This window comes from Embiotoca jacksoni, unplaced genomic scaffold (genome assembly GCF_022577435.1).
Source record: "Embiotoca jacksoni isolate LCO1_2020_lvr unplaced genomic scaffold, fEmbJac1.0.p SCAF_95, whole genome shotgun sequence".
Lineage (NCBI taxonomy): Eukaryota > Metazoa > Chordata > Actinopteri > Embiotocidae > Embiotoca > Embiotoca jacksoni.
In genome coordinates this window covers 257,752-271,611 of record NW_027185453.1, presented here as the reverse complement: position 1 = coordinate 271,611, position 13,860 = coordinate 257,752, and the positions used below count along the sequence as shown (strand labels likewise).

Here is a 13,860-nt window from a genome sequence, read left to right as displayed (position 1 = left end):
CAATCCCACTTTCCCGTGCTGACATTCATAATTCATAATCACTGTCAACATGCAGTAACCCACTCATCAGTGTGTGAGCCGCCATTCTGAAGTCTGTCATTTTTTCCGTCGCCATGGTTTTTTTAAGGCCAGAAGTGACCATATTTGGATGAGATGGGGCGGAGCGAGCGGTGCATCTGACATAAACCTGACTGCACCCCCGACATGTCAATCAAACCAGACATGCACCTAAACATACCTCTCTCTAAAGCTTAGTATGTAATTAGTTGTGGAATTATTTTCAGAAGGATCACCAGAAGCTAATGAAACCATAATACCCAAAATGTATTGACTTTATATTTCACGAGACAAGTTGGCACTTTTTCGATGGGACGTCTATTAAAGCTCAAGATTTTTACAGTCCATTGTCGTCATTGTAGTTGACCAATAATCGTTCCACATTTTTGAGGTGTCTTGTCCCCTGGTCTTTAAATATCCTCGTAATTGTGTCATTTTGCCTTTCAGACCTTCTGACATGCAACCATCCTCCTCCCCTTCACCACTCCCAATCACAATTTGTACCTGTTCATAGCACAACATGGCACACATTAGCCACTATACACACACACACACACACGCGCGCACACACAAGCACACACACACGCACGCGCACGCGCACGCACACACACACAATGTAACTGTACATACAGTCTCCTAATCATCAGAGATGAGATCAAATGGAATAAAACAATGAATATAAGCTTTTAATGTTTTGATCTTTATTCGCCAGTCGGCAGCGCAGAGCTGACCACAAATGAAGGGAGAGAGATGAGGAGTGATCTGCACTGAAATGTTATAATTCCACAGTGAAAATGAACCTTAAGAAGGGATGTAAGAATTTTTTGTTGTGTAAATGTTCCACCTACTTTTTATATCTTTATATGGAGCTACTTTTTGTATACATGTTGTAGGAGATATTTCTGTTATTGTTGGCATATTATATTATTTTATTAGATGTTTTGCAATGTTATTTCTTCAGACACCTAATGGCAGTAATTGGATACACAGGGGTGTGTGGGTTTCGTATATATAAGGCACAGGAAACAGGAAAGGGGGTGGGGGCACAGGTAAGGGTAGAGCACACAGTTCTCACCAGAGCAGAACCACACAACCCGACAGATTTTATGGTATGTTTTTCTTTATCCTGTTCAACTACATCTCTTCAATAAACTGCAGTCAAACGGCAAAAATTTGGTACTCCTTTCATGGTCTGCGTAAGAACTTAAACCTACCTGTGAAGTAATGGTAAATAAAAACTGGAACAATTGATTACCGTTACACATACGGTGTATTTGGTTTCTGGATATAACTGATTTTTCAAAGACAGACGTAAATATAACATTAATGACCGGACAACCACACATTTAAACAAACACTGCTGCTTTTTATTTTACAATATGTTTCTACTTTCGCCTGCCGATGTCAAGTCTGGAGTCCTCTTTAGATACTGGATTATTGAGGAATTCTTTGGAAAGTGATGTCACTTGTCATTTAAACATTGTGACTTTACCATGCGTCATTGAGACATAACAGCACAATTAAGTAAAAACCTGCTTGCCTTAGCAATTTTTTGCACCAGGTGCAAGAAAGAGAGCTGTAATGAGTCATGACAGTAAAGAAGAATAGTTACTGTCTTCTGTTCTTCCAAAGGTTATAACAGACTGACGTGCTTCAGTATGTGTATTATCTCCGTTTCAGTTGTTTGTGTTTCTATGTAACTGGTAGAGGTTTTGCTGCTCTGTCAACCCAGTTAATCGGCTGTATTCTTCTTTACAGCAGCCAATTTCCAAATTTAAAACATTTAAACACATCTCTAACTTCACATCCACATCTCTCTGATAGTTACTTTTTCTTTATAGTTAGTAGTGACTTTTTCCTCTTCCTCATCTGCTCACTCCTGCTCAGTTATGTTTAGTTATGTTTCGTTTAGTTATTCCTTTGCCTCCTTTATTGATAATGGTTCAGGTAATGAATGTCATTTATTTGCTGTGATGCAGTCACGCTCAGTGAACTGGAGGCGATGCTCTGCACCCTGAAAACCTCCTCATTAGCTGCGATAGTTAGCCAGCTTATAGCTGCCAAGCAGCCGGGGATCTGTGTGACAGAAAAAAGGAAGTGTCGCCCTAAACAAGATATACACCCCTCCTCCAACCAGCTCTGCAGGGCTGCGCAGGGAGCGAGTGAGACAATGAGAGGTTCAAACAATGGCTCAGCTTTATGGATTAAACGGGTTATGTACTGCAACATTAAACTATATCCAAATAAAAGGTATTGTCCTTCTATATGTCATTTGAAAATATATTGATACATCTTGAAAAGTCGTAATACACTAATGATGAACTAATCAGAACTGAGGGTGACCTCAAATCGCCCCATTTTTTTGTGAATGCGACATATCAGGAACACCTTGAGGGAATTTCTTCAAATTTGGCACAAATGTTCACTTGGACTCGAGGGCTTCATACCAGCCCAGCTCACGATAGCAGTAACTTGACTGCACCACAGGCCTGTCAATCAAACAGACACCAAAACATAGCTTCTTGAGACTTATTTTATAATTAATAATGGGATTATTTTCAGATGGACGGACAGAAACTAATGAAACAGAGTGACTTTGGCTAACAACAATGAAATAACTCAGAATATTTTATTAAATGATTTAGAATCTTATAAGACCAGTTGAATGGGAGTCTATGGAGACGGAGGCTTTTTGGAGCCAACCTCTACTGGCACTCTGTAATATTGCAGCTGAAAGAACTTCCTTATTGGTCTCACTTTTCAGAAGCTATGTCCACTTTTATATAAAGTCATATAGTGGATTGACATGACAGAAGTTGAAATTGAAGTTTATTTGTAGTTTGGTGTTTTTAAGCAACTGCTATCTGAGTGCATGTAGGACACTGATGACAGGTGAAGCTGGTAAATCCATTTTGTTTTTGCTTCATGTTTATAATCTGTATACATACCTGAAGACAGAGAAAATAGAGGCAATAACAGCCTATTTGTATAGGGTTATCCATGGTAACCTTCATTGCACATAAGCGTATGATTGCTCATAATCAGCACATTGGCAGTGTGGCTCATGTAAGCATGTGAGCAGACTTACTTTCAGCCCATTGACAGATAAAGGAATTGCAGTGAATCATTATTAACATCATCCCTCTGGTATCTGTGTTTACACACACCAATACACTTATGCTGTTTTTCTCAGGCCTTTGAATGAGGCCTCCTCAGGATTATCCTGTTGTTTACAGGATCTTGATGTGAGAGTCAGTGATTGTGTGCATGTGATGTGGGGGGTGGGGTTACTCTTGCAAATGATACATTTTACACAAAGACATGACATCAGCACTAATGGAAGCTTCAGATCAGGTCTTCAGCTTTACTATCTTTGTTAAAATCTCAATTGAAATTTATTCTTATTGGCATTACTCCCAATTTTTATTTGAATTTTATCTGAAATACTAGTTAATTGCAGCATTAATTACTGGTCATGTATTTATTTGGACAATTGGCTTAGTATTGTTTTTAATTTCTTAAATGTTTAACTGTTTTTTATTACTTAATTTGGTTTTAATTGCTTGATTAAAATCAAGTCCATTAGATTTTTTTTATTTGTCTGATGATGTGCTGCACTTTGATCAACTTTTTTTGTGTATAAATGTGATGTATGAATAAACTAGACTTGACTTGAATCACTTCACTACGAAACAACAATACATTGTGATATTATGATATTCAAAATAGCGAATATCATATTGTAAAATCAATATCATACCAATATAGTCACCAACCTTTGTAAGATTCAGTTAAAGGCTTGTGAGTTTTCATGTCAGGAGTGAACTTTTCCATGTTCTTTTTTTTATTTTTAAACAGAAAATGTTTAATCCACAGTTAAAAATGTTTATTATGCCTAGAAAAATATTTTCTTTAGAGGGTAAATCTACTGTATCTCTGCAATAATAATCATTTTAATCAGATGTCTCACCCTGTCCTCAGGCACATGCTGCAATTTCAACTTCTTCTCTCTTCATTTGAATTAAAAAGCAAAGGCTTACGGTGTATATTATTCCTGGTTGAGGGTGACAGTAAAGTAGGCGCCACAGCACCAGTGGCATCTCAATTGTAAATCAGTGCATGGACTCCAATGTAAATCAAAGATTTGACTCACTTAGTCCCTTTCGCACAGCCTTTACCAGAAAACACATCCAGGAAAATATATTAAAACCCGTTACATGTTACAAAAATAAATTTTGAATATACTGGTGGGTCTTCTTTTTAACTGTAAATCTCTGAATCTACACTGACTGTTCTGAGCTGCTCTCGGCTAAAATTGGAATGCTCAATCCACAGTTCTCCAAGGAAATACTAAAGAAGGAGCAGTCTGCACCGGCCAGCTGTACAGTCTTCCCACTTTGTCCTCTAGCTGGGAAGATTTGACGTGTGTTTTGTGTTGGAATCAGTTAAAATGAAGTTGGCTGATTCAATAATATTCCAGAGGAAGTCAGATTGTGTGACTTGTGTAATCTGCAGTCGTATGAGGATTTAAAGAAGTTAACTTTCCATGAACTGGCTTGACAAATCCATGAAATGAGGCAAAGACAGTATGTATGTAGTCTGTGTGTTATGTGTGATGCTACTTGTGCTGTACCATTCAAATCTGAACCCACAGATGAAATGTAGTGTTAGTCAGTGTTCGTTACACTTTCTGAGGATACATTTTACCTCGTCGTTTATGAATAACAAACGCACATGTTTAAAAAAAAAAAAAAAACATCGTAAAAAACAAACCTCTTTAGAACTTAGAAAAATGTCTTGAGATTTTCTTTAGTATTAGAGTATTTAAGTGACAATGTTTTGATGTTTCCACATAAATGAGTCATTGGATGGGCGACTGCAGACCATGATCAACCCAAATGAGATGTTATTTTGTGATTTTATTTTAAGGAACGAGAGCAGTGAGTTAAAACAGAAATCTCAATACTGACATACAGTAAACTGTGAAAAACGTATTATTCTGTCATTTTTGAAGGAGAATGTCAGTTTTTATGAATCATGCAACTAAGATATGTAACATACATTATAAAAAGACACCTATCACCACTTGGTCCTACAACCTAATCTATTATGCTCACATAATTGGCTAAACACAAATGTTACACAGCGGTGAGTCTAGAAAGTCATTAGTGGCTTGCATGAATTCATGCTGTCCCTGCCTCCCGAGTAACATTGTTTGCAGTCTACTTAATTTATGTTCACCCATGAACATATTCTGGCTTTACAGGGTAGCAGTTGTGTTTGTGTCAGTTACTCAAATGTTTCTCATGCTCGCCTTCTATTTTGTGCCTTAAAATGAACCTTTTGTACCATTAATACTTTTTTTAACAAACCCAAACGTTTGCATTAGATTTCCCAACCATAGAGAGAATCAAAATAGAATGTGGTCATGTTGAAAAGAGAATGCAAAGACTGCCGACTGAAGGACTTTATTCTTAGAAAAGGTCCCTAATCAGATTTTCTGTTGACTGTTAGTAATTGCAGTCACTCATCCGCACATGACGAGAATGTTCTTTGAGAGGATACTGAATTACAGACCAAAAGACGTTAGAGACTAATATGGCAAATGCAATTAATTTTGATATGCTAGTTTGCATGAGTTCCACATTGGTGGAGATTACTCTACTTTCTCTTAAAACACAATTTATTGTCGACCATAGAGACTGTTTTTTTTTTCTTGTTTGGTTACTAAAGGATCACTTTGAGGTATATATTAACTCTTTTTCATATAATAGTCATAATTATCCTCTCAGATCATTTCATTTGTGCTTTAATTATATTAAACTAAAATAATGTTGACAAAATGTTGAGTAACTGCGAGGTGTTGTGGAATTTCCCGTTTCGCATGTGCTTCCCTCACTTTCAGCCAAAGTAAACGGAACCCTTAAAGACGACTTCCTGTTCTGAACTGACCTGCCTGATCACATTGTACATCTTTGATTTAAAACGGTCGAAGCAGCACAGATGAACGGTGATGTCGTTCAATCCACTCTAGAATATTTACACGAAGTGTGATTGCAGTTAAACAGATATTTATCAAGAGAAGGGTTCTTCTCAATAAGACACTGACCTATGATGCAGATGTAGAAGGCAGCAATGATATCGGCCTCTTTGGAGAGTCTCGAGGCAAAAGGGTCACCACGGAGAAGATAATGGGGGCCATAAGAGGGGTGCGTCTCGTTCTCCATCAATGCAATCAGTGGGGAATGTCCTGTGAAGTATAGAGGAAAAGGCTGAAACAATGGAGCTGCTTCCTGAAATTCAAAACACTTCACAAACCCACATGCAGGGATCAGGTAAACAGGACACATCAGCATTAATCTACCTTTGCGAGTAGCGTGTGAAATGCAAATACAGAATAATTCATGAGCACATAGCCTACATTTTACAGACCAGCACGCTTCATATAAATCAGCAATCAGAAACAGATGTCACAGGTGTCGATGAGAGACTGTCTCACATCACTCGAGCGGAGAGGAGAAATTGACAGCACATTTAGCAGCTTTCCTCCCTGATAAGATCATGAAGGCTTGAAGGTGTGGTTTGTCTCAGTTGTGGATTTGTGAAATCAAAGGAAACCCAGCATGGGTCTTTTTAACTGAGGAAAGTTTTGACACAGCAGGAAAAAAAAATAAAAAATGATGGCTGTCTTTTTGACCGTCAGACAAAGAGCTGTGTATCTTTCTCAAGAAATACCCATAGATCTAAAATAGTACTGTCTTGTGATCTGTTGGTAATACAAAAGTAACATTTTAATTAAATAGAGGCAAAGAACTGACTTGACACATCAATTTTTGTGTCACTTTAGTTAATGTGTGAATTCTGGGCACCCTGATTCATTTATTATTCATTAATTTATGTATATCATTTTTGACATTCCTGTGTGGAGATTCAGGTCTCAAGTAATTTAAGACCTGCTTTGTCCTGTAATATTACAGGACAAAGCAAGTCTTAAATTACTTGTTCATATCAGTTCCAGTGCTGCAATTTGCTTAAATGTACAGAAGCAAAAGGTACTTCCAATAACAAAAGTAAAAGCACTCATTGAGCTGTGTTTATTGCATTACATAAGTTGCAGCAAGAAGTAGGTGTTTTTTTTGTTGTCTAATAACATCCCTAGTATTGGATGATAACCGTTAAACACTACTCAGTGAACAAACAAACTAAATGCACTAAGACTAAGATACAGAGATACAGAACCTTAGGTTTTCTATAGTGTAAAGTACCTACACTATCCTGCCTGCCGTATCACTGCTCTTAAACATCAACTACATTCCAACCAATAAAAGTATAATCCAATTTTATCTTCCAAGTTTATTGTTGTACAAATACAAGTGACCTTGGTCTAAAAGCTTGGTTCGAAGCAGCTCCTTCTTAATCAAAAAGTATTGTCAAAGCAACCCCCACCTCTCCCAGTGTCAATCAAGAGAAGGGAGCCAACACATGATAACATGTTCCGTGGTATATCTATGTACAGTTTATGACAACATATTGGATGATGAAATATTGCTGAAATCCATCATTGAAATGGTGATAAAAATACCTAATAGAAAAAGGATCATCTGGAAAAGCAGTAGAGATGCTGACAGCACCGAACAACATGCAGACAGAGCCATACACTGATTGCTCTATGATGTGGAATGAGTGGGTGGCTGGCTATTAAGCCTTCAGCTAAATGCCCAGATTAATTGGCAGTGCTAATGCCTTCATGTCCTATGAACCTATATGTTTAGACATTGAGTTTATTTACATGAGCATTAATATCCTGCTTATGATTGGACTGTTGGAGTACCCTAATTATGTGTTGTACAGGAACATCTTATACAGGTTTTAAGAAACTAGAATATGCTACCTGCAAGAGTCTAATAGAAAAAACAGGATGAAGTTGAATATGATCGCCTTATCCGGGTTTCAGAAACATTCTCTGCTGGTAAAAAATGTAATGGCTGAAATGTGAAAAATCAAGGCACAGATAGTTCATACACACAGGTAATCAGAAACCTCAATACTGTTATAATCATGTATACAGGGCTATATATAACAAGGTTTCTCACGTTCCATGTAAATGCCATATCCTGAGTATGAGCAAAGCCCAGATGACACAAATCCTCGATACTAATGTGCATTTAAATGCACTCAGTGTCTGTAATTCAATTTGTCTTTCAATTTGTCTTGTCTAGATAGCACTTAACACCCTTGAGTGGTCACTTCATATTCAAAATTCTAACGAACAGTCACTGGTGCGAACTGTGCTGAACTGAAAAGCATCATAGATTTAACATGTGGAAGTATTGTGGATTTCAATGGTGAATGAAGTTAAGGCTGCTGACTGCCTTTTAAAAATGTCTGACTATAGTGAGCAATGAAAGCACAACGCAAGATCAGATTAAGGCTACAATGTATTTCATTTACACTTCTAAAATAATTTTAATTGTGTCCAAGTGTAAATTTATTCATGCTTGACTCTTGTTTCTTTTCTTTTTTTTTTATTCCAGCACCACTACACACCTATGCCACGATGTGTTCAACAAACTTAGAGAAAAAATTCTGGGAACAAACACAATACTCTGCTGGTTCTGTGACTCAGGAATCTCCACTGGAAAAGTAAATTGAGAAATTACAAATGACTGCTGATTTGAATAGTTTTCTACAGTCAGGTCCCTGACTGGTGCTGATTTTGACTGTCCTAGGGTCAGGAGAAATTTCAGTCTATTGATAATTCAAAACTGTTTAGAGTGATACAAAAACAATCCCATATAAACACATTTTGTAACTATAATAGAGTAATAGACTAAAGCAAAAGCAACTTTAGAGAAAGGTTAAGATTCAGTTTAAATACACAATATAATAATAAGCAGGCAGTTGTTTATTAATATCAAGCATGTGGTTGCCTGACTGAAACTTTCTGAGTTTGGTTACCTTTCAGGATTTGTTGTGGGAACACTGTCCTTTCGATCATTTGTAGGAGGGCCGTGATGCACATACTAAGCGAGACATTTTACATTTTGGCACTTTTGGCCCTGTACAAATAGACTGTCTGCAAAAAAAAAATGGATGCAGCCTCTGGGTCTGAAAGGAAATGTCAATGCACCAGTTCCTTAAAGTGCAATAACACTGACGCCCACTGGAGGCCAGCTCCAAAAGAAAATCTGGTACCAATAGACTCTCAAGTAAAAAGCATAAACTTCTCTCATGAAATACGAAGTCAATAATTTTTTTTCCGCAAGTCACCACAAAGTTATTAACTAAATTGACTCCTGATTAGTCTTGGTGTGGTCCTTCTGAAAATATTTTCAAAGTTACGGTCAGGGTACATGCAGGCCTCTAGCATAGGTGGGTTAGTATAATATCTGCTGGTTCAGTAAAATTCAGTCAGATCAAGTCAGATTGAGTTAGACCTCCCCCTTGCTCCTCCCCTATTTATCCAAATATGGTCACTTCTGGCCCCCCCAAAAAAACAAGTCTACCAAGATGATGATTTTATCTATCATATTGCCCTGAAGGGGATTAGTAGTGCACAATGAAGTGGTAACTGCCAATATTCTGATTTGGGCAGTCTGAAAAGGAAGTTCACAAGAAATCAACAGTGTGTGCTTTGCGTGTGCACAATCCACTGGACAGCACATTCATACATGTGTAGTTTTGTAAAACCCAATCACAGCCGCCGGTCTAACAGTCAGACGTGTCACGGTTGGAAAAGGTCATTCTTTTCAAAGAATACAAGACATGAATTACTGGTTTGAGGCGCAAGGCAATCTCTGGTATGTGGTGTGACAGTCTGTGTTGCACAATACAACAACCTCTGCCTTCCATCCTGTTTCTGCGCCACTTCATAAAGGTCATACTTCTTTCTTGGTTTTTATTTAATGTGAGCGCTCTAAGGCACTGAGGTACATACACAATTAAGTAAAATCCATAATCAGACTCAAAGGAATGAATTGATTGGTGGTTAATGGCAGCATATTGACAATGTTTTTGCACAGATAAATTTTGCCCCAGCCTTAAATTCGTACAGTGGGGGAGGGGCTGTGACCACATCTTAAAACCAGTACAACCCAGGATACAGGGGAAATACTGCTTGATGTGGCTAGAATCAATATTTTTTTATATTAGCAATGGAGTGCATAACAACTTGAATGGTAACAAATGCAAAACCGCAGCAATTAGCAGCTAATGAAGCAGATATTTTCCTCAAAAATAGAACTACACTGTCAGGGAATATTGGACGTAAATCCATCATGTGGCGAGAAATGTGACTGCAAATGAATGCTGATCTTTTCCATATTTCCTGGAATGCCGAAAAAAAGGAAACCACATGCTAACTCTTTATAAGTGCCCTGAAGTAGCCCCCCAATTTTTTTTTATTGCTGGCCAAACATGGCGTGTGCTCAATGGCGGGACTGTAAAATGAAACAGGAAGACAGTGACAGGATAAATAGTAATGGTAAATGGACTGCAACTTTCTAAGTTGAATCAAAAAACTCCTCCTGTTAAACGCAAGCATTGGGACGAAGCAAGCTGTAACCTTTGTATGAAAGCATTCCAAGTTAGTACGCATGTTTCTCAACAACACGATCGTCGCTCCTCACCACCCTTACTCGCCAGATTTGACTCCCTGTGACTTCTGTTGCACACAAATCTGATGATTTGCTCAAGTTTGAGGTCCACTGTGAAATTGGCAAATGCCAGAGGACACAAAAACGTGTAACTGAAGTGACCAAACTTGGAAGATTTACTCATGAAAGCTGCTGCTTCCCTCTGCAAATGCCAGAGGACACAAAAACGTGTAACTGAAGTGACCAAACATGGAAGATTTACTCATGAAAGCTGCTGCTTCCCTCTGCTCTGTGGATGTCACCGTGCTGCAGTCTGTTTCCGCACAACTTTTCGATCCACCCGCACTTTTCTACTTGAACAGACAAACTGTACCACTTGTGGATTGAACTGTTAACCCTACTAGTACGTATTAGCCTTAAGCTGCATTATGTGATTTTGTCATCATTGTTGTTGTTTTTTGGCCACATTTAGGAAGTATATTAGCAACAAGTAACCTTTTTTTGACAGCCAACAGACCTGAAGCACCTGGGAGAAAGTCCTGGTTTTTAAACTGCTCAATGTCCCACAACAGCTGGGCGCTAACTTTACCAGCAATTGATTGCCAGCTGTTTCTGTCATGTAGCAGGCCCAAAAAAATTAGTCAAATTAGGCTAAACAGGTCCATCGAGGTGAGAGGTATTAGGGACCTTTCACATATTCCATCTAGTCATTCTTAGCATCAAAATACTGTTTGATGCAGCTTTAGTTAAAGTTAATATTACTGATTCGTATCAGAGTTTACTCCTATCCTTATGTCACACTGCAATCTTCAGCATTTATGGAGAAGTGAGGAGAACAACCTAACAACATCCTTTCTTGACAGAGAAGTTTGAGCCATGAAATCATGTGCATCCAGGGCTGAATGGAGAGATCACAAGACACACACGTCATTCAGTCGCTTCAATTGTGCGCAGCTCGTTGTTTCAGTTCATGGCTCCAGTCTTGAGTCATCACATTAAAAGCACACATCATCAGCTCCCAAAGCCCACAGACTTCCATAATTAGGTCAATCAATGCCCTTGTGTCTCTCCTACATTAAACAATAGACATTTTCTCCTTGAATAAAGATTTTTTTTTTTTTTTTTTTTTTTTTAGTGGCTTGAATGAATGAATGCTGTATACTTAATACAGATACTTACAGGTAAAACACTGCCGTCGGACCTAAGGGCCCTTTCCTCCTTTGATTGCCCGTGCAGTGCAGAAGAGAGCCCCACTCGCTGTGCCCTTGCCTTCAGGACGTTCACACTGTGCAAATGTGATTAATTGTTTAAATTACTGAGCAATCAAGGTCCGTCACACAGGACCTGAATAAAGGCAGACAATTTGAATTATTGACATCATCAGTACAGAAAATATACGTGCAGGCAGACAGGATTTAAAACTGAATTCAAGACAAAACCTGACGTTTAAGCTCAAACTGTATTTTGTTGTTCAAACTGTGCAGTCAACACTAATCACCCGATGTTCTCAGTTAAAACTGCTTTTATGCAAACAGCAAGGGAGGTGAATTCTCACATGTTGACAAAGTGTTGCAAGCTTGTCCGTTTCATCACAATAATTAAAGCACAGGCCTTTAGGTTATTATTTGTGAAACAATGTTTTACACTCCTGTGGCTCAGAACAAGGTCTCAAAGCAACAGTAATACAACACATTACATGCAGTTTGTAACCCTGTAATACAACACAATAACATTTACCTCTCTGTCTATCGATTATTAATGCTGGGTATATTGTGTTCTGCTAATGTAACTGTCTCACGAACAATGAAAAAGCTAATGCTAAAAACATATGCATCACCAATCATTTTTTTGCATGTGAGGATACATTTAAAATTGTTTTTGGCAGATTATACAAGACTTATTGTTTACATATGGTGAAATATGACTTGTTTATATGTACCTTTTAGATAGTAAAACACCAAAATAGTGAGCTTGTGTTTTTAATTGTGTAATATTTGCAGTAATTGTGTGTGTGTGTGTGTGTGTGTGTGTGTGTGTGTGTGTGCGCTTGTGTAAGCACATGTCTAGCATAATAGTAATTTTAGCTTTGATTTGTGTGTTTTTTGTCTCCAATGTCAGTCAAACACAGTTTTAAATCTTCACCATCTGTTGAGAAAAATATTTGCCACTTTAGCTTCTTGATTTAGGGTTTGGAAAATGTGTTTTTTCCCCAGAGGGCCATCTTGACTTAGATAAAGTAGCCAAGTACCCCACACATGAAACTAATTTTGCTGAATTATGTTCAACTACATGAATTTGTTTTAATATAACAGATTGCTTTACTCAAGGCTGTTTTCCAGCTCAGATGGCCTGATGTTGAATTTTATGTACAGCTGTTTGTCAGTCTGGTGACTGAGGTTGCAATAACCTACATCTTGTAGCACCACTGCAGATGCCAGTGATGAAACACAGTATTATGTTATGACAATATACTTAAGGCAGACTGCTTTACGATCATCAAAATCTACTGTTACTGTTAAGCTGAGTTCAGACCAAAGATTTACGATGAGAAAAAACTGTATGAGAACATTGCAGTGAAAGGTTGCAGCAGGGTGAACTGGCCCATCTCCGCTAGACTCAAACCAGCTGATGGTGTCGCCTGCGACTCGGCTTGTCAAGCTGCCCTAAGGCAGTTTTGGAAAGAAAAGCATGTCACTTTTAACAGCTGATCAGATTGTAGCTCGGTCAGCTGGTCACATCAGTTACAAAATGTTGACGGATGAAAATGGCAGAGTTTTGAGAGGATCACCTCGTCAATTCCTTTGTGAAACAGCCGTGTCTGTGTGACACAAGTGTTACAAGTAACTCACTATTACTGTTACAAATTAAGTCCGGCTACAAAAAAAGCCTGGGATTGTCAGTTAAAACAAACGTATGACGAGTCATTGTTATTATGCCGATTCTACACCGTCTTGTCTGGTATCTTTGGTGTAAACTGGTAATGCCTGCATCGATGCGCCCTCTGTTGGAACCAAGTGAAATACAGGGTACCCACTCAAATGTCAAACTCCTTGATTTTCACTGACTTAAAAGCTGAAACTTCACGACCCATAATGGGCAGAAGAACAGGCTGCTGTTGTGCTGAAAAGGCCAGGAAATGTGTTTTGTATTATTCCCATGAATCTACAAGCTATCAAACCTTAAACCTACTGCGCAATAATGGTCACAC

General features: G+C 38.2%; 1 protein-coding gene across 1 annotated transcript in view; it reads right to left on the bottom strand.

Annotated features, from left to right (window-relative positions):
- The window catches only part of opn5 (opsin 5), a 62,117-nt gene that overhangs the window by 37,201 nt on the left and 11,056 nt on the right, over positions 1-13,860 (bottom strand). The window contains exons 2-3 of the mRNA XM_069142016.1: positions 11,832-11,937; positions 6,167-6,307 (exon numbers count right to left, since the gene is read on the bottom strand). Of these exons, the coding sequence (XP_068998117.1) occupies positions 6,167-6,284 (118 nt within the window). The 5' untranslated portion in view covers positions 6,285-6,307; positions 11,832-11,937. The remainder of the gene's footprint in view (positions 1-6,166; positions 6,308-11,831; positions 11,938-13,860) is intronic.